The following is a 22,464-nucleotide window of genomic DNA, read 5'->3' on the forward strand; positions in this document are numbered from 1 at the left end:
TCCCTGGCTTTCAAAGCCCACAGAACTTGGTCAAACTCAAACTTTGTCCAGTGAGGCCAAGCTCACAAATTATCCTTCAAGTAACTTGACTCCATCTGGCATCAGTCTATGTGGTATTATACTATACTATACTACCATAAACTCAAGACACACTTTTCTTAGCCAAATATATTAAAGTATTACAATAAAATCAAGAAGAAAGCTACTTTTCCTTCTTTCTGAACACCTACGTAACACTGGCCAACAACAAGCTTACTTGTGGCCTTTCTCTATGAGTTCTCAAAAGAGCATCACGAGGAAACTGGCCACCTCACCTGTCAGTTTCCTATGTATATCACCAAAGGATAACATTTGTCAGACCCACAAATTCACAACAACCCAGTGCTTTCTCAGATCTCAATCCTAGGCCTCAAATCCCTCTCACCAGGTTTTTCAGTCTGGACCATTTCTTTGTAGAAAGAGAGGGAAATCAAACAGGAAGTGGGCCTCAACCAGCGGACGCTGCACTGCCTTATCTTCTTACTCTAAACACTGCTTTCTACAAAGCTCTTTTAGCTGTGTTTAGGAATTTCCATGCAGAATGACAAGTGGGGGTTTCTTTTGTTTCGAGACAGCTGAACAGGGTTGTCTGAGGCCAGTTCTCAGAAAGAAGAACCTGAGTTACAGGTGAGCAACCATCGCTGGAATGGAGTATCAAGTGGAGAGCACTGGAGCCTAGCAGAGAAGCCCTGGAATGATGCCAGGGCAAAAAAAAAAAAAAAAAGGAAATAAGAAGCTGGCAGAGAGCAGCTAGGAGCCCTGAGAGACCTGGTATTTCTTGACAGGAGCGGCAGGAATGCTGCTACCACCCCTTGTCCCTGTGGCCGACTGCTGGTACACAAACTGTGGGAGAGCTTTTCTGCCCTCACAAACCCAAACACTGGGTGGAGGCAGCAATTTGGGGACTTCCTGAGGGCATTACATCAAACTACCACTTGTGCCAGGTTGCTCACCTTCCCATGGACCTGGGTGGCAGCAGGAATATACTAAGAGCACAGCCCTTGGAGGATTGCCTGGGGAAGCTCAGCACTGATGTCTCTGTATCGCCAGAGCCGCTGCAGACCTTCCTTGGCACCTGCTGGGACTGCAGCTGCCACACAGGGCTGGCTGGACCCAGGGGAGCTGCAGGGTTCCCAGAGGTCTACCCTCGGGGAGTGCTGCTCCTAAGGGAAGAAAGAGTGCAGCACATCAAGGGGACAGCCCTTGGGACAAAGGAGACCAGAGCATGCACTTTCCTGTGCCCAAAAGCATGGTTTGTGGGCTGAGAGTGACTGTGCCACCTCCAGCGGAGACAGGGGTGCTGTACTCAGCTCTGCAAGGGAGGCGTATGGTTCCACCCCAGGACCCAGGTGGTCTCAATGCTTGGGCATGGATGTGGAGAGTGGGACTACTCCTCCCCCACCCTCCACCCACTGCTGTGGGCACAGTCGTGGCTACTTCCACAGGTTGGCACATGCACACCGGACAGTGGCCGTTCTGGGTCTATCAGGGGCAGCTGCATTTCCACTGGCAGTGTGCCCACTGGGCCAGGACTTGCATGAAAGGTGGGGCCCCATCCTCTCTACACGAAGCCACAGCATTCCTGTGGCAAAGAGCAGCAGAGCTGCAAATCTGTGTGCTTTGGTGGAGAGAGGAGACTCCCTGAAGAAGACATGTTGGTGGTAAGCCATGGGACAGGTGTCTCTCATGGCACTCACTACACTGCAGGCTGAGACAGACAGCAATATTCTCGTGTTCTGAATGTCCCCGGCACCAGGACAGGGGTTGTGACAAAGAGGCAGATTGTGCTCCCACCTGCCCAGGCCATGGAGCTGGGGCAGCCCCCATGCCTCCCCATGGACATGTTGGCACCTTCTATAGGGCTTCCCCTGTACCCCCGTTAGGGCTGCTTGAGCCACTGGAGTATCCAAGAGCAGAACTGGCAGTTCAATTCTGTCCAGCTTAGTCCCCCACTCAGGGCTGAGCAGGGAGCTCGGGTCATTGTGCATTTCACAGGCCACTCTACTGCCTGAAAGCAACAGAGCTTCACCCATAAACAAAGGTCACGCATAGATCCATCGGATTCCACTGCAGCTGGCTTTTACCCATAAATACCACCTGCTGTCCTGCACAACTCGATATAAATTCTGCTGCCACAGGTGCAAATCAACAGAGAACAAGATGAACTTCCTGAGAAGTCTCCCTTCCAGGCCCAGCGGGAGACAGTGAGGAACCTGCCCACACACCCAATACATCACTACTGTTACAAGCATTTGAGAAAGCTATCACAAACAGGCCACCTATAACGAAGAAACTCAGAGTCTTTGCCACTGAAAGCACCCAGAACTGAAGTCAAACAACCATATACAACATACATTATATTCACATTCTCAAGGGAAAAAAAAATTCTGCCAAGCTAAAGTAAATTCAAAAATAAAGAAGAGATAGCTTATCCAGATGGGAAGGAAGCAGAGTAACAACTCTAGAAGTATTTTTAAAAAGAAAAAGAAAGCACTGCAATATCCCCAAAGGCTCACACTAACTCTCTAGCAGTAGACCGTAACCAAAATGAAATCCTTGAAATATCAGATAAAGAATTCAAAATACTGATTTCAAATAATCTCAATAAGATCTAAGAGAAAGTGGAAAACCCAACACAAAGAAATCAGAACAACAACACAGGATCTAAATTAAAATTTTACTAGCGATAGTTATTTTTTAGAAAACCAGGCAGAACTTCTAGAAATGAAAAATTCATTGTAGAAATTACAAAATACAGCTGAATGCTTTAACAGCAGATTAGACAAGCAAAAAAGAGAATCTAAGAGCTTAAAGACAGGTTTGAATTAACCCAGTCAGATAAAAGGTATGAAACTCACAGATCTTATAAAACAATTACACAATTGGCACTAAAAAGCAACTAGTTAACAACACTATGACAGGAACAAAATCTCACATATCAATATTAACTTTGAACATAGATAGATTAAATCTTTTACATAAAAGATACAGATTGGTGAACTGTAGATTTTTGTAAAAAAACGATACAACCATATGTTGTTTACAGAAAATTACTTAACTGATAAAAACAAGGACTCAAGGTAATGAGGTAGTAAAAGATATTCTGTGCAAAAAAAAAAAACCAAAAGTGAGCAGGAGAAGCAATACTGAGATAAAATACACTTCTAAGTCAACAATCATTTTAAAAAAAGACCATTAAATAATGATAAAGAGATCAATTCAACAAGATATAACTATCCTAAATATAAACGCACCCCACACCAAAGTACTCAGATTCATAAAATAATTATCACTAGACCTAAGAAGAGACAGGCAGCAATGTAATAATAACGAGAGACTTCAACACCTCACTGATACCACTAGAAAGATCGAGACAGAAAATCAACAATAAAACACTGAACTTACATTGGACTCGGGATTAGATGGGCCTAAAAGACATTTAAAGAACATTCTACTCAACGACCCCAGGATATACATTCCTCTTAGTGCATGGAACACTCTCCAGGATAGACCACATGTTAGGCAACAAAACAAGTCTCAATACATTTTTAAAACCTGAAATCATATCAACTATCTTCCCAGATGACAGAGGAATAAAACTAGAAATCAATTCCAAGAGGCGCTCTCAAAATTACACAAACACATGAACATTAAACAACCTGCACCTGAATAACCTTTGGGTCAATGACAAAGTTAGGATGAAAATATAAAATATTTTTGGAATGAATATAAACGGAGACACAATAGACCAAAACCTCTGGAATACAGCAAAGCAGCAGTAAGAGGGACGTTTGTAACACTAAATGCCCACATAAAAAAGAAAGATCACAAATTAATGATCTAATGTAACCCTCAAGGCACTAGAAAAAAAAGAACAAACCAAACTGAAACCTAACAGAAGAAACAACAAAGATCAGAGCAGAACTAAATGAAACTGAGACCAAAAAAAAAAAAACAAACAACAAAAAAAAACAGCAACAAATCAACAAAACAAAATCAGTTCTTTGAAAACATAAATAAAATCAATGGACCACTACTCAGATTAACCAAAAAAAAAGAGAGACAATTCAGATAAACACATTCAGAAATGAAAGCAGACATTACAACTGATACTACAGAGAGACAAGATCATCACAGGCTACGACAAACATCTCTACATTCCAAAACTGGAAAACCTAGAGGAAACAGATATACTCTTGGAAACATAAAACCTCCCAATACGGAATTGGAAAAAACAGAAATCCTGAAAAGTCCAATAACAAGCAGTGAAATTTAACAAGTAATTTTAAAATATCACAAGAAAAAGCACAGGGCCAGACAGATTCACAGCCAAATTCCACCAAAGGTATAAAGAACTGGTACCAATCCCACTGAAACTGTTCCCTGAAAGAAAGAAAAAAAAATTAAGGAGGAGGGAATCCTCCCTAACTTGCTCTATGAAGCCAGTAACACCTTGATACCGAAGAGAGGCAAGGACACAACAAAAAAGGAAAACTACAGGCCAGTATCCCTAATGAATACAGATGCAAAAATCATAGCCTAGAAGATTTAGTATTGTTAACATGACCATACTGCCCAAAGCAATCTGCAGATAAAATGCAATTCTTATCAAAGTACCAGTGTCATTTTTCACAGAATTAGAAAAACAATCCTAAAATTCATATGGAGCCGTATAAATATCCAGAGCCTCAATAGTAAAAGTAATACTAAATGAAAAGAGCAAAGCTGGAGGCATCATGTTACCCGACTTCAAATTATACCTGAAGGCTACAGTAATCAAACAGCATGGTACTGATATAAAAATAGGTGCGTAGATCAATGGAACAGAATAGTGAATCCAGAGTCAAAGCCGAATACTTAAAACCAATTAATCTTTGTCAAAGTTGACAAAAATGTAACACTGGGGAAGGGACACCCTATTCAATAAATGGTGCTGTGAAACCTGGGCAGCTATATGCAGGATGAAACTAGATCCGTATCTCTCACCACATACAAAACTTGGAGACTTAAATATAAGATCTGAAACTATGAATATTCTAGAAGAAAACCCAGGAAACACTCTCCTGGACACTGGCCTAGACAAAGATTTCGTAACTAAAACCTCAAAAGCAAATGCAACAAAACAAAAATAGACAAATAAGATTTAATTAACCTAAAAAACTTCTGCACAGCAGAGTAAACAGAAAACCTACAGAATGGGTGAAAATATTTGCAAACTGTGCATCTGACAATGGGCTAACATCCAGAATCTACAAGGAACTCAAACAATTCAATAAGAAAAAAAGAACCCCTTTAAAAAGAGGGCAAAGGACATGAACAGACGTTTCTCTAAAGACATACAAATGGCCAACAAACATATGTAAAAATGTTCCAGGTCACTAATCATCAGAGAAATGCAAATTAAAACCGCAATGAGATACCAACTTATACCCACTGAAATGGCAATCATTAAAAAGTCAAAAAGCAAAAGATGTTGGCAAGAAAGTAGAAAAATGGGAACACTTATATACTGTTGGTGGGAATGTAAATTAGGATATCCTCTATGGAAAACAGTATAAAGATCTACCAAAGAACTAAAAACAGAACTACCATTCCATCCAGCAATCAATCCCACTACTGACTATATACCTGAAGGGGAAAAAAAATCGTATCAGAAAGATACATGCACTCATATGTTTGTCACAGCACTATTCACAATTGCAAAGATATGGAATAAACCTAAGTGTCCATCAATGGATGACTGGATAAGAAAAATGTGGGGGTGTGTGTGTGTGTGTGTGGGTGTGTGGGTGTGTGTGTGTGTGTATTTCATTCTTTTTTATGGCCGAATTCCACGTCTTGGCCATAAAAAAGAATCAAATCACATGTTTTGCAGCAACATGAATTGAACAATAGACCATTATCTAAGTGAAATAACTCAGAAAGAGAACATCAAATACCATGTTCTCATTTATAAGTACAAACTAAATAATATATACATATGGACATGGACAGTGGAATAATAGATACTGGAGACTCAGAATGGTTAGGGGGTGAGGAATTAGAAATTACCTACTGAGTACAAGGTATATTATTTGGGTGACTAAAAACTCAGATTTACGACTAAGCAATATATCCATGTAACAAAACTGCACTTGAACTGCCAAATCTATAAAAATATAAAAATTTTAAAAACACAAAACAAAATGACAGACAGAACACAGAACTACCACAATAAGCTTCCCTCACAAACTCAAAAGCCTACCTAGCATCCTCTTCTAGTTACCAGACGGTCCCCAGTCATACCATCTCCATGTCATGACCATCCACCGTGATCAAATCGCATTATTCCAACTGCCTTAGTGAAAGGTCACCATAGACATCCACGTTGCCAAACCCAAGGGCAATGCGTTCTGCTTTTCTGTCTGCCCTGCATCCCCTCCTTCTGGCATCTTCCCTGACCCCACTCCATGTAACCTGGTGCTATCAATCCACTTGGACTCAAATTCTTCATAGAAGGCAAGCGATCCTGACCCAAAAGGTATACATTTGAAGAAATGAAATGAAACCTAGGAAAGAAGGGGCTGCACCTTTTTCTCTGAGACTGCCAATCCTCGGGACTATTTAACCCTTTAATGTAAGCCTAACGCCAGTGACTATCTATGACTATGCAGACACGCTGTGTTTGGAACCACAGCCAAAACTGGAAGGTACAGAGGAGTGGGAGTGGGGAAGCACTAAAGGAAATGCAGGGCTGGGAGGGAATATAAAAACAGGGTTTAAGAAAAATGTGAGAAGGGAGAGTCATCTAAGAAACATCTTTCAATATCAAATACACATCTACATAATTCTTCATAATGACTGTCTGCATAGAATCCACTAGACAGAACTAACCTACTTTTAGCTCATACTAGATATTCAAATTGTTATCATTTTTAACTACTAAAAAAAGTGTATTATGTATTATAAACATTTACAATTTCTAAACATTTATGATTTTTGTACAGGTATATACATATAGCTAGACACAGTCATTTTTGCAAAATTGGGGAATCGTATTGCCAATCCAGTAATTTAACGGTAGTTTTACTTACCCACTGAATGAAAGTTGCCTGTCTTCAGGTCATGCATACAAACAGCACTTGATGACCCACACCGGGCAATATCCATACTTCCACAGATGTTGATTTTATAAAGAACATTATTTTTGGTATCAACAGCTTCCCATGTATAACTGGAAAGGAAGAAAAACAACTTGTCACTGTCATTGATTTATCAATAATTAAACTCCTCTCTAGTTTTACTCAAGCCACATTTGCTTAAAACTACCACAAACTAGAAGATACACTTTCCTTAGCCAAAAACACTAAAATTCAAGTATGTTAAGTTGCAAAGAAGCCAGGGCAGAAACTACTAACACCATCTGTCTCTTGTTAAATCCACTCTGAAGCCACCTCAGGACTCAAAGATCATTAAAATAAAAAAAAAACCCTACCATTAATTTAAGAATATGAACTCAAATCAGTGTATTAGTCTGTTCTCATACTGCTAATAAAGACATACTCAAGACTGGGTAATTTATAAAAGAGGTTTAATTGACTCATAGTTCAGCATTGCTGGGGAGGCCTCAGGAAACTTACAATCATGGCAGAAGGGGAAGCAAACGTGTGTTTTTTCAGCAAGGAGATGTGCTGAGCAAAAGAGGAAAAAGCCCCTTATAAAATGATTGGATCTCGTGAGAACTCACTCATGATCATGAGAATAGCATGGTTAACTGCCCTCATGATTCAATTACCTCCCACCAGGCCCCTCCCATGACATATACAATTCAAGATGAGATTTGGGTGGAGACATAGCCAAACCATATCAATCAGTAATTGCTCAAAATTCATGCTGAATATAAGGTAGTAATAGCCTTTCCAATCACACCAAAATGCTGAAGCCAAAGGATTTTTAACTATTTTATTAAAAAACTTGCAATGGCATGAAAGGCAGCTCCACTTCTGCTTTTACCTTTTATAGCTACAGTTTAGATCTCAACTTGCAAGGCAGAGCTGTGCAATGAGTCAACCATCAGATTCCAAATCACACAAAATTCACTACACCAAGCATTAACACTCATTGTTCAAACCTCTGGCAACGCAGACAGTGAGTAATTGCTAATGCACCAAGCAGTATAGTTGGGACAAAGTAGGTGGTTTGCCAGTTCTGTGAAAGCAATTATCCCCAATGTCTACTCTTCCCTTGGAGATTGTTTCGTTCATTTTGTAAAATGAGGATCATCTCCTCAGCAAGAGTAAAAACAAAGAAGGAAGTGACTTAAATGTCCTTGCAAAATGCAAAAATAAAGGCCAGGCCAGTGGCTCATGCCTGTAATCCCACTTTGAGAGGCCGAGGCCAGAGGACCACTTGAAGCCAGGAGTTTGAGGCCAGCCTGATCAACAAAGCAAGATCCCATATCTCTATCAAAATTTTTTTAAAAAAATTAATTTTAAATGCAAACAATTGTTATTTAACTCAGCAGTATTAGTAAAGGGAGGGACAATAAGTTAAATGAGAATTGCTTAGGCTAGGCCCACAGGAGTTATGGAGTGCCTAGGGGTAAGACCACCATATTTATCTATCAAACAGTGTTATCTACCCTATGCAGTACTCCCTTGAGGACAGAAGCACTCCCTCACAGAAGGAGCAGTCCACTTCCCACAGCTCCCTTCCACAGTGCACCAAGGCAAGGACTCAGGACAAAACCAACCACCAGGCCGCCCACAACATGCCCGTATTCCATGACTCTGAACTAGTTCCAGCAATGGAGGAGCCATAGCAGCCCTGCTGGGGTCACTGGAAGACAAGACGCCAAGAACTCCTAGGTCTGGGAACCCATCAGACCCACCTGCCAAGAAACCAAATCGCATACATAGGCCTTCAAAAGCAGGGAGACCTGGAAGGTCTGATGGCCCCTAAGCGGCTACAAACCTGAAGAACAGGCTGGGGTACTTAGGGGCCCAGCCTTTGGGTGACACCCTTGGGGTGATAATCCTCAACTCAGGTTCTTCATCAAGAACATGGTAAGGGTTATCTCCTAGAGTCAGGATGATTCAAGGACATGAGAAAATAACCCAAGTATTAGCGGGCACAGAGAAAAATCATCAGTAAAGGCTTGTTTCCTTTGCCCTTCATTACCCCTTATTCATGTGTTTCACATGTGTTTCTTAAGTACTTACTGCAGGAGGCACAGGAGAGTACAGCCACGAACTAAACAGAGGCCCTGCCCTCTTGGAGTGTATATTCCACGTTGCAGGATACAAGATAAACAAGTAAACAAAGACTTGGCTAACTCAGGAAAAATGCTAATCTCTTATTCAGGAGCCATGACTAGTTTCTCCAGGATACCAGGAACAAACTTCAAGACGCAGCAGTGGCATCATTAAAGTATTTCACAATCCTAACGTGCATGACAGTGGTGCATAAAGGTGTCATTTAAAATGAGTTAACTGGTAGGAATCAACACTAAAGAGATCCACACAGCACCTAAAATGCTATGCTTTTTTTTTTTTTTTTAACAGAAATTCACCGTTTTTGCAAAGGGGATATTTAAATAAGGTAAATGTAAAAAGTGTGTGTGCTTGGGGAGCAGAAACAACATTAAAAAAAGAATAAAATGAGGTATACTGTCCTGATAATCTGGAAATCAGGGTTGCTAGAAAGAAAAGTGTTGCTCTACTCAATTATATTATTTCCTTTATTTGAATTTCACACTTGTTTTGTCAAGATTTATCAAATGTAGGTGGTTACGGGAGTAGGAAAGGAGGATCCTATGAAAGTACTTGAACACTGACTTTTTTCAGGGGGTTGATTTAACCACTCGACACAAGGCAGCCCTCCTCCAGGCCTGGCAACCTCAATGCCATTCAAATCCATCAGCAGCACTTGGGGTTGAAGACACCAATATCTGAGTTCTTAGTCACAACTTTAGAATGAAGAATGGTCACAGCAGGTTTCTAAACTTCACTACAAAGACACCTGCAAGCTGTCAGTACTTGAAACATGCTGATGTTTCCATGGACATTATTTCTCCTTGAAAACAAGCTAATGTCTCACGTCTGTAATCCCAACACTTTGGGAGGCTGAGGCAGGCAGATCACTTGAGGTCAGGAGTTCAAGAGCAGCCTGACTAATATGGTGAAACACTGTCTCTAGTGAAAATACAAAAATGAGCCGGGCATGGTGGCGTGCGCCTGTAGTCCCAAATACTTGGGAGGCCGAGGCAGGAGAATCGCTTTAACTGGGGAGGTGGAGGTTGCAGTGCCACTCCAGCCTCGGTGACAAAACAAGACTCCATCTTAAAAAAAAAAAAACTAATACGCCTAGCCTCTAGTATTAGTAAGAGCTCATAAACAGTCATGTGGTTGAAATAATCTCTCTGAAAATTTATGAGCATTCCCAAAACTACTATGTACTCTGGTATGCGCCCTGGTTAAGCTATCATCTAGATATGCTTCCACTAAGCATTTTTAAAGACTATTTCATAACAAACTTGAAAATCATATAATTACCTGATATCAAGTTTTAAGAAATCACATGTTTGAACTAAATGATTCTAAATTTCTTTCCAGATTAAAGGCCAAGCCACCAGCATGGCCTAAGCCAAAATCATTCTTAAAACTAAACTGATATTCAAGTTTAAAAGCACCATGATCACATTATAGAACTGGAGAACGGCTTCAGAAGCAGTGAAATTATTACAGCCTAAATAAAATGTAATGATATATTTGAGGAATAATAATTTTTTTGTCTGAAAGTTTTTCTATGAGAAAATTCTCTACCTGAAGTGAACATGTACAGCCAGAATTAGTAAACTATTCCACAACAGTATGGTTCATTTAACCATCAAGCAAATGAAAACATTCAGCTGAGATTCTCAGAAGAAGCTTACATTCCAGACTAAATTATCTGAGCTTACACAAGTAAAGACTTAAGAAAAAAACCGACAAGAAAAAAGAGATCAACGTATTCAATCAAAGAGAAAACTAAGCTGTAATATTAAGATTTTAAATGTTAGCAACAAACAAGCTTCTGGAAGAAAGTATCTGCAAGCTGTGTAGAAACGCAGTCTTCACTCAAATACACACACACATACAAACAAACACACACACATGAATGTGAATACATTTGCTGAAAGAAAGAACTTCAGGCCAGGAGCAGTGGCTCATGCCTGTAATTCCAGCACTTTGGGAGGCCAAAGTGGGAGGATCATTTGAGGTCAAGAGTTTGAGACCAGTCTGGCCAACATGGTGAAACCCCAACTCTACTTTAAAAATACAAAAATTAGCCAGGCGTGGTGGTGTGTGCCTATAGTCCAGCTACTCAGGAGACTGAGGCACGAGAATAGCTTGAATCCAGGAGGTGGAGACTGCAGTGAGCCGAGATCCCACCACTGTACTCCAGTCTGGGTGACAGAGTGAGACTCTCCCTCAAAAAAAAACCTTCTTCAGCAGGATAGGTAAGAAATGTATTCTATCTCGACTGAAGGAAACCAGCAGGACACAGGGGACACAGGAGGTGGAGCCGGGAGAACTGAAAGGCCCACAAAAGCGTCTTGTCCACTGGAAACAACCCAGGATCCCTGCCCATTGTCCCAGTCTTGCAAAATTCAGTTACCATCCTCAAGGTAGGCAGCCTGATTTCAGTCAGAATCACTCTTCTGGATGCAAAACCATCTGTGCAAGAACCCTGGTTCTTCAAAACCGTTCGTTCTTCAAAACCATCACTCTGAGACAGAGAATTTTCTAGAAAATTAGCAAAAGTAAGTAAAATCCTTGCTATTCTATGTCATTTTTCAGAGGGTAAAACAGCTAGGCAATGGTCCCTCTCTAATTCTCAAAAAATCCAAATGCATTCCACAGTCAGCCTGACAGCTGGAGATACACACACGTGCGGCAGCAAGTCCTCCAGACCGTGCTCCCCCGCCGAATCCACAGCTCTGGCACTAGCTGCAGTGGTACTTCCTACAGCTCAGTGATGGCATATTCTGAGGTGTCTGTTATCCCCAACAACATCATCACTCTGGGACAGGAATGCCCTCCCTGGATCAACGACTGGCAGATGCAGGATCAGCATCTATCGATGGCTTGAGAAGGAAACCTGGCCAGTGGCTAAGAATGCATGACAGCAAGGCTCTCACCCACACAGCTAATGTGGGAGCCAAATCTCCCCGCAGAGCTTGACAGCATTATCCAACCCTCCCAAGTTCCTCAGCTTGAAGCCAAAGATCCCAGGGCTTGGAAGATGAAGAACTTGCCCAACATCACAGAATAACAAAGTGAAGAATAAACCCAGGCAGTGTGAGACCCAGCGGTGAGTCCTTAACCACCTAGGTAAATGGCTTCATTTATTTTCCTTTTAAAGAAATGGTTTTAACTTTGCAGAAAACATTTAGTTTCAGTTACAACACAAAAACTGGCAAAACATTCCACAAAACTTTAGTTTAAATCTTGTCACAATAAATGCCATTAAAATGACAGATTCTGTATGGCACGAAGATCTCTGAGTTCCTATTACATTATGTTGCCAACCATCTATACAATTTGATTCAATAAAATGTTAATTATATAGAAAAATTAAAGTCATCCCTTCACAGCACCTTGTAATAACAGATACAAGATCCCCAGTAGATGCCTGAAACCAGGAGTATGGTTCTTCTTCATACATACCTATGTAAGTTTAACTTATAAATTAGTTGTTGTAAAAGATTAACAACTAATAATAAAATAGCACAATTATAACTGTAATAAAAGGTATGCGAATGTGGCATCTCTCTCTCAAAATATTTTAATATGTTCAGACTTCAGATGACCACTTTCATAAGACTAAAACCTTGGGAGGTGTAATTGCTGATGGGAGGACTGGTTTACAGTCACTCATTTAATAATGGGGATACACTGTCAGAAATGTGTCATGAGGCAATTCTGTCACGGCACAAACATCATCGAGTGTATTCACACACACATAAATGGTGTCACCTGCTACACACCTAGGCTATATGGTAATTCCTATGGCACCTAGGCTACAAACCCGCAGAGCATGATGCTGCACTGAATACCACAGGCAACTGTAACACGTGATAAATATTTGTGTATCTAAACATATTTAAACATGTAAGAGGTGCAGCAAAAATACAGTATAAAAGATTAAAATGGCATACTTGCCTAAGGCACTTATGAATGAAGCCTACAGGACTGGAAGTGGCTCTGGGTGAGTCTGTGAGTGAGGTGAGTGGATGTAAAGGCCTCGGACACGACTGACACTTTTATAAGACTAGTAGCGCAGTGGATTCATTTTTACCAGCATTACCACAGACATGTGACTAAGCACTGTGCTACGGCGTTACAATGGCTACAGCATCAGTAGGCAACAGGAATTGTTCAGCTTCATCATCATCCTCTGGGACCGAGGTCTTTTATGCAGACTGTAGTTTATGCAGTCCGTCATTGACCAAAATGCTTCTCTTCTCATTTTTAATGTCATGGATACTTAGTAAAGGCAAAATTCTCAGAGTGGTTGAACCCATCTGAAGACAGCCTCTATGAAAAAGCTGTGAACTGTCTGAAGATTCAGACCACATCACATCACGCTGATGAAGAGATCACATGCTTTTCCTTGCTCAACTTCTTCCCCAAGCCTACACTTCTGCTACTCTATACTCCCAGTCCAGTTCTGCTTTCTCTTCTGCACGGTGTGAACTGCCAAACACCACAGCATTGCCTTCCACAACCTCTCTCCCCACACCCAACTGGTTTCCATGGAAATAATATCAATTCCCTCAGCCTGCTCCTTCCCACTGGCTGCACTGTCCTTGCTATTTCTATCCAAGCAGGTTGTTAACTCCACAAACAAGGACCACATCTACATTATCTTCCTCAACTCAGATGCACACTCTCCTTTAATCGGACTACTCAGCTCAGCAGAGTCCAACAGTAAGTGTCATTCACAACTCAGCAACGTTCTACAATCAGACCATCAGGCCCAGCAGGAAACAGGGAGGAGCAGAAGTCACCCACAAGGCAAATGACTTTAGGAGATTTCTGATTTTAAAGTGAAGTCTGTGGCTGAAACATACCCTATTTTTTTAATTTAACAAGTGCAATTAACTTAACCATTTAAACCAAGCACCTAATCAGAATCTTCCGCATAAAGAAAGCTCAGATACTATTTTGCTCCCGACTGTAATCTCACTGCTTCTGCTGAAACTATCCTGGAGAACTGCAGTCAGTCCACGTCTGTTTAGCAGCACAGAGGCTCCATTTTAACCTCATTTGCTTGAAATTTCATAATATCCTGAAAGGTGTTGGCAGATTACCAATGAGAAGGAAGCACACAAGTAACAGACTGTCGGCCAACCCAGAGACAGGAGGATATTTCAACTTTCCTGCTACTGTCCCAGCAAGGGCCGCATTCAAAACCACCCTGGTCAAGACAAAACCAATCAAGGGGCAGCAATGAAGAAGTGAATCTAATTCCAGGCCAACATAGCTGCCTGGAGCTCAAAAAGCTTAATACAGAGAGATGCAGAGCCATCTCCACTGAGATTTTTTAAAAATTTCTTTTTTTATCTATCCAAAAAAGAAAAATAAAAAATTCAAAATACAGTGTCATAGGAATACAGCTATATCTTTAAGCTGACATTGGTATCTTAATATGACACCTCTCAGAGTTTTCACATATGCCATTACTGAATGCCTGCAAAACCACAATACCTTGCAAGATGTAATTTGGAGTTCTTTCATTTTAAAAATAGCTAGCATCTACAGTATGCAAAATTCCCTGATCAAAATATATGGTATGCTCAATTCCTTAAAGAAAAAAAATCTTAGAAAACTGGGTTCCTTTCCTTCAACACAAAACATCTCCATGAACCCTCACTCTGTCCCTTCCCTTACTGCCATATATCCAAACTCTTTTAAAATATACCTTAGTTTCCTCAGTCCCTGTAAATCTTGGGGTTATACTAACAGTCATTTAACTATTAAACATTTTATTACTGGCCTGCAATTAATAATCAGCATATAAAGCAAGATAAAGGCAGGATGGAATCAGTAATAACATAAGTAAGCCTGTGTGAATCTGTAGTTTGGTTTCCTTAAAAGATAGAAACCCAATTGGTGACATATAAGGGAAATTTACATAACAAGATATGTGGTCACTAGCTAGAGAAATGTTTTTCGGAGTCTACAGCAAGCAACAAATCTAACATGTTGGAGACAGAGAGAACGTGAAGTCTTTCCAACTTGAACATCCAAAAAAGATTTTCCTACTTTTGGCATGCATCCAAGTCCTCTAACAGAATATTCAAGAAATCACCTGGCTCACTACTCCCCCTTATCAGAATCAGACAGTGTTTCAGCTCATACATCCAGCACAGTCACCTTCAGAAATCCAGACCAGTCTCCTAAACTAAGGATCAAGGAAAAAAACAGCAAGGAAGAGAAGCAAGGAAGGAGGCAGGGTTCCCACAATGGACCTTGGCAGCAGAAGGTCAACAGCCACTGTCATCAACAACTTTCTGTTGCCCACACTAAAAGAGAAACAATCCAGCCAGCACTGTGGCTCACGCCTGTAATCCCAGCACTTTGGGAGGCCAAGGTGGGCGGATCATGAAGTTAGGAGTTCAAGACCAGCCTGGCCAAGATGGTGAAGCCCTGTCTCTACTAAAAATACAAAAATTAGCTGGGCATGGTGGTCGGTAATCACATGGGAGGCTGAGGCAGGGACCTGCTGGGACCTGCTTGAACCTGGGAGGCAGAGGTTGCAGTGAGCCAAGATTGCGCCACCACACTCCAATCTGGGCGAGAGAGCAAGACTCCGTCTCCATAAAAAAAGAAGAGAAACAATCTGATTTGCATGAAGACTCCTACCCCGAGCTGAAGGCTGGGGAAGCACATGAGTTTGACACAGCACGGCCAGATCTTATATAGGAAGTACTTCACTTCCTATTCTAACAAACCCACAAAGCTGTGGACAAAGATACAGGGCCTGCAAATACAAATAAATACAATCAGGGAAGTGACAGACGTCAGCCTTTGGTTTTCCCTGAGAGGTATGCAGAGTCTGGAAGGAAGCTCGGGGCATGGAGAGAGACCCGGCTGGAAGTTCTAAGTCAAACATGGCATCTAAGTCGACGTCAGAGCCTAGGGAACCAGGGCAGGCAATGGGGACTCAACAGTGCTTTTAAAGCCAGCACCATGAGTGAAAACAACAGAGGTGACCTGGAATAGAGAGGGGCACGCTATGCTATGAAAAGTGCCATGAAGGCACCTGGGCCCGATTCCTGCCCTAGCGCTGACCAACAGGCTGTCTCTCAGTTCACAGTCTCTCCTAGCTCAACTTCCTCCACAAAACTTAGCTAGCCCACAAGGTCACTGTGAGGGGAAAAAACACCACCAGGAACATAGAGCTTTCAAGACAGACCAAGATGTAAAGCTTTTATCTGAATGGAGAGAGAGGTTTGGACTGCTTAAAAACTAAGTTTACAAAAAACAGCGAGTTGGCTGGAAGGCAGGGGCCTCTGAAAGGAGTGTCGCATGACACTGACAAGGAACTGGAGGGAGAGGTGGGCAGGGCCCTGTCTGGAGGAATCTCCATGGAGCTGATGAAGACAGAGACACACGCACTCAGCCACACACTCAGATACACACGCTTGCATTCATATACATGCACCCCTCCCCCCCACACACATACACACACTCAACTGCCTCCTGGAACTTCTCAGGACAGGCACACAACTCTGGGCCTACCCACCCTGCACCACCCACAGCAGAGACGGGTGAGTCCAGAGCTTCCAGCAGAAGAGCCTTGGGGAAGACAGGACAGGTGGGACCACGCCCAACCCCCCCCACCCCACCCCCGACTCTGCCACCAGCAGTCCTCTCCCCCTACATGCCCAGCAAAGTCAGGGCCATGAACTCATGCCGCCTGCTCTAAAGGGGTGACTAAAAAGACAGAAAAGAGAAAAGTGTTGGTATAACTGACACTTCAGGAGCAGAGGCCAGGTGGAGGGAGGGTGCCTCAGGGGAACAATGCGGGTGACTCACTGGAGTCATAGGCATGCCACTTCTAGGAAACCCACTTCTTCAGCATTTCTATTCTGGTGGCTTGGCACTCTTATTTGCGGGCCAGGGTGGGGCGCAGGGAGTGTTGGGGGAGTTTTTCAAGTACTAAACAGCTGTTTTAAAATGTATAACTGATTCTGGAGTAGAGACAACCATACAGATGGCAACAAGTTAATTTTACACACACTCAAAATCCAATGGTCATCAGCTCTGAAGGAGCGCTCTCCTCCTCCCAGCACACAGCAGGCGGGAAGAAGGCGGCAGCCCTGACTGCAAGACCCTCCTGACTTTCCCTCTAAGCCACCCACCGCCCACGAGCGACTGAACTGCAAAGGCCAGTTTTCCCTGTCACACATTCCTGAAAACAGAGCTCGGGCAAGTATTTCCACAATCTCCCTCGTTTCCTACACCTCTCCAGGTGAAAGATGACACTCCTGGGATTGGCTTCCTCATCCTAGACAACTCCTAGACAACTTACTGAACAATGGTTGCCCCCAGGGAATCTAAAACCTCGCACACACAAAAAAAATGGGAAAATCCCACCAATGATCTGCAGCTGGCTAAAAGGCCAGGTTCACAGAGCGCCTGGGATTTTCCCTACCCTGGAGGATTCACAGGGAAGTGCCCCTCTTCCCTGGCTAACACAGAGACAAAAATAGGCTTATGACACACTGCTTTTGGCACCTTGAAAACCTAAGCCACAGGACTTCTTTTTTAAGTTGCACAGCAAGGTGTAATTTATGAAGCACTTTGACACCCAAGCCACTGGCCCGCACACTCGTTCTGTTCCCACCTACAACAGCACCCATTCCTCCACCCTCCAGGGAGGCCTGGGGAGGTCTAAGTGAGGACAGGAGCCCCCGAACCATATGCAGAAGTTAGCTGGGACTTCCTGATCCCACCGTAGGGAAAAGGAGGACAGCTCTTCTTACCCTGGAACCACAACAGCTCCCTTGCTCCCAGCCTCAGACCAAGTCACTGCAGGAAGGAGGGTGATTCCCAGCCCCCACCCAAACTCCACACCTTGAATTATCAAGCTCCTCATTGTTTAGGGGAATCTGAGCCAGGAAGGACTCCTCAAGGCTGCAAACCTCAGAATGGCAGAATTTGGGATACAAAATAGACCCGGAAATCACAGAGCCCAGTGGTTTTGAAACTTTAACAGTGGAAACCTTTTTTCTTCATGAGGAAGCTTACATGGAGTGCCAATCATGAAACAGATGAAGAAGAAATGCTCTCTGGTTGAGGCAGAAACCCCAAGACACTAATGGAGAGCTCTGGGAGGCAGAGAAACAGCCTACAGAAATAAACCCCTGATGTAAGGCAGCATCTGTAACTTACAGATAAAGCAACTGCTACCACCACAGCACTGATGAACACCGAGGACGTGCCAGACTTTGGAAAGCCTCCTAATTCCCACACCTACCTACACACGTGGTTATCATCCTGATTGGACACACACAGAAAGGAAGACCTCAGAGGGTCTGTGACTTGCCCAAGGCCTGTGAGGGGAAGAGTCTGGATTCAAAACCAGGAAAGTGACTTCCAAAACTAACTCCCTAATGAGAGGCTTTCAAGCAAGAAAAAGAGAAAGAAAACTAAGTCCCACCTCTCTGGAGGAGGAAAATGAGATCCAGAGAAAAGAAGTGACTGGACACAGCCAACTCAACAATCCAGATCCCCCGTCTCAGGCCACACGCTGCCAGCAGCAATCACCAGGGGTTTACCAGCTGTCTCTTGGCAGGAACGGCGCCTGGGGGTGACATCAGGAGGGTGGAAAGGACCTAAAGCGCCAAGACCAGCCACAGAGGCACATCCTGCCCATCCCCCAGGCTCCCAAAGAACAATTTACAGCCAAATTCCAACAACTGCTCCCAGCCCAACCCCGTGCAGCTGCACAAGGAGGCAGCCAAGGCCAGGTGGAGACCCAATACAGGGAGCACGATCAGGAGTCGCCTGTCACTCCAAGGGCACCAGCACCATGCAATCGAGGTGACAAACTCAAACCAAAGACACTGAGTCCAAGGAAAAAGAATTTTTTTTTTTTTTTTTTGAGACGGAGTCTTGCTCTGTCACCCAGGCTGGAGTGCAATGGTGCGATCTCCGCACACTGAAACCTCCGCCTCCTGAGTCCAAGTGATTCTCTTGCCTCCGTCTCCTGAGTAGCTGGGATTATAGGTGCCCACCACCAGGCCTGGCTAATTTTTTGTATTTTTATTAGAGACGGGGTTTCACTATGTTGGCCAGGCTGGTCTCGAATGCCTGACGTTGTGATTGACCCGCCTCAGCCTCCCTAAGTCCTGGGATTACAGGTGTGAACCACCATGCCCAGCCCTGAAAAAGAATTACTAGAGCAATCAGAGCAGAACTTTAAGATAGATCTTCAGCGGGATGACAGAAGCTACAGCGTCCACGCAGAAAGAACAGGCAGCTGTGACTACACATCAGCTGAGATCCTGAAACAACAGACAACAGGGAAGTGGAAGAGCATCTGAACAACAGGAGAACTTGGTAAGCTGGGCAACAGGGGCAAACGACATCCGTCTACATCCCTGTCCACAGCGGCAGCCAGATACAAAGAATAAAAGCAACAGACAAATCAAGCAGTACAAAGAAGAGTTAGGACAAACAGAAGCTGAACAGCACCATGAGTAACTTTGACCCAAACAGAGAACATTTTTCTAAACACATAATGCACTCCCAACTTGACGAGGTGTTAGGCCACAAGGGAAATGTCAGTAAGTTCCACCACATTTACTAGCACAATGGAAAAAAGAAATTTAAAAACCCCCGAAGTCCATTTACTTGAAAAAAAATAAAAACCTAAAAATTTAGTGGGTCCAGGAAGTTGAAACAGATAGAACTTTTGAATTCAAAAGGGAAATATGCAGAATTGAAATACAGAAAAAAAAAAATCAGAATCCGTGAGAGTGGTATGGTACTCTGAAGAAAGAAACATGAAGCTTTAAATAATTTCTTAAGTATGCAAAATGATTTAAAATAAAAGGGCTTTCAATTCAAACTAGAAACAGAAAAATGATATAGAAATTACTGAGTGGATAAATTAATAAAATTACAAATAAATGGTGATAAAGATGATGAAAAAACAAAACACCAGTTCTTTTGAAAAGATTTTAAAAAGGCAAATAAATCTTTAGTAAACATAATTAAGAAAAAAGTACACAAGTACACATCAGGAATTTTTAAAATTTACCTAGAGCTATAGCATATCAAAAATAAGAGTAGCATGCTACTTATTTATACATGAATACAAAATTAAAATGACAATTTTCTAGGAAAATAATTACCAAAACTGGCCCAATAAAAAGTAGAAAATCTGAATAGAAAAATAAAGCAGATAAAACTGAAACCGTAATCAAAAGACCTCCCCAGTGATATTCTACCTCCCCAAAGCACCAGGCCCACATGGTTTTACTGGTGAGTTCCACCAAACTTTAAGAAACAGAATATGTCCATCTTATATACAAACTGTTTTACCACATACAAGAATACTAAAAGCTAACTAATTCCTTCCACAAAGCATATTCTTGATAACAAAATCAGTCAAGAACAGCATAGAAAAAAAAAAAACTGTAGCCAATCTCACTTAAAAAACAGAGCTGCAAGCACATTTCATAAAATATTAGTAAAAAGAACTAGATATATTCATGGAAAAAAAAACATATTCCTTTTTGTGGTGTTATTTACCTATCTATAACATATATTTGTATATATAATATTTCCATCTGGTTCCTGGCTGGCAACTCCCACAGTCCTCATGACAGTCTTTTGTTATAATGTTGGGTGTGTCAGGCCTCAGGAAACAATTTCCACCTGCCCCAAGGCAGGACTCTCATCTTCCCCACTTTCCCTGTGGGTCTTAAGATCCTCCTCAGTGAGAGTCCCACCCTACACCCTAGGAGAAGAAATGCTGACCTCCTGAAGCTTCCATAAAACCTGGGTTGGGGGAGCTTCCAAACAGATGAATGCATGGAAGCTCCTGGAGGGCAGTGAGCCAGGGAGGTCACAGAAGCTCAGTACCCCATCCCCCATACCTTGCCCTACACAACTCTTCATCCGCATCCCTTGTACTATCCTTATAAACTGCTAATCATGAGTGTTTCCTGAGTTCTGTGAATCACTCTAGCAAACTCATCAGACCCAAAGAGGCACAGTGAGAACCCCAAATTGAAGCCGGTTGGTCAGAAGTTCCAGAGGCCCAGACTTGTGACTGGTGGGGGTGGAGAGAGGTCTTGGAAACTAAGCCTGAAACCTGACACTATCTCCAGGTAGACAGGGTCGGGAATTGAATGGAAGGACACCAGGCCAGTGGTCACTGCTTGGTGCCTGGGGAAAAAACAACACAGTTGATCACAGAAGTCTTCTGTGTTGATGACTGTTGTGATGGAATGAGAGCAAAGGGAAAATACGCTTTGAGTTTTTTGGAAACAATATCATACTTAAAAATTAAATCAAAATTTGATCCTAGAGTTAAGGAATCAAAGTTAAAACTATAAACTTCTAGAGGCAGACATAGGAGAAAATTTTTGTGATCTTAGGGGTAGCCAATGGTTCTCAATTGGGTGTGATTTTGCCCCCTCTCTGCCAGGACCTTTGATATGTCTGGAACATTTTTATTTGTCACAACTGGGGGAGGGGGAAGAGGTGGAATGTAGTCTTGGCATCTAGGGTAGAGGCCAGGAATGCTGGCTGACATCCTACAATGCCCAGGACAGTTCTCAAAACAAAAAAATTACCCAGGTCAAACATCATTCGTTCTAGGGTTGATTTCTTAAGCTACCAAAAGAACAAACCATAAAAAGTTATAGTCCATCAAATTTTTAAAAAATTTGTTCTTCAAAGGATATTTCACTGAGAAAATTAAAAGGCAAGGCAAAGACTGAAAGAAAACACTCATACCTTACACATATCTAAGAAAGAACTTGTACCCAGAAGACATGAGGTACTCTCAAAGCTCAATAAGGAGAAGACTCCAAAAACAATTTTTAAGGGGTAAGAGGGGCAAAATATGATTTTTAAAGGGCACTGCAAAAAAATACCCAAAGAGTCAATAAGCACATGATGATGGTGAACATCACCCAGGATTTCAATAAATACAAGAAAAGATGTTTCCTTCTTGCTCAATGTCATGAGTCAGCAGAGAGATGAAAACTGAAACCACACTGAGATACCATTACAACCCCACCTGAATGGTTAAAACTAAGATTGGCAGGTGTTGACAAGGATGTAGAACTGGAAATCTCATACGTCACTGGTGGAAATGCAAAATGGTAATTCGGCATTATCGTTTGGCCGTTCCCATAAAGTCAAACAGCTATGT

General features: G+C 42.3%; 1 protein-coding gene across 1 annotated transcript in view; it reads right to left on the bottom strand.

The window, feature by feature from the left end:
* The window catches only part of IGF2R (insulin like growth factor 2 receptor), a 122,682-nt gene that overhangs the window by 94,888 nt on the left and 5,330 nt on the right, over nt 1–22,464 (bottom strand). The window contains exon 2 of the mRNA XM_021669685.2: nt 7,113–7,252. Coding sequence (XP_021525360.2) covers nt 7,113–7,252 — 140 coding nt within the window. The remainder of the gene's footprint in view (nt 1–7,112; nt 7,253–22,464) is intronic.

Source organism: Aotus nancymaae, unplaced genomic scaffold, assembly GCF_030222135.1.
Source record: "Aotus nancymaae isolate 86718 unplaced genomic scaffold, 86718_ANA_hifiasm-v0.15.2.pri h1tg000040l, whole genome shotgun sequence".
In the NCBI taxonomy this organism is placed as follows: Eukaryota; Metazoa; Chordata; class Mammalia; order Primates; family Aotidae; genus Aotus; species Aotus nancymaae.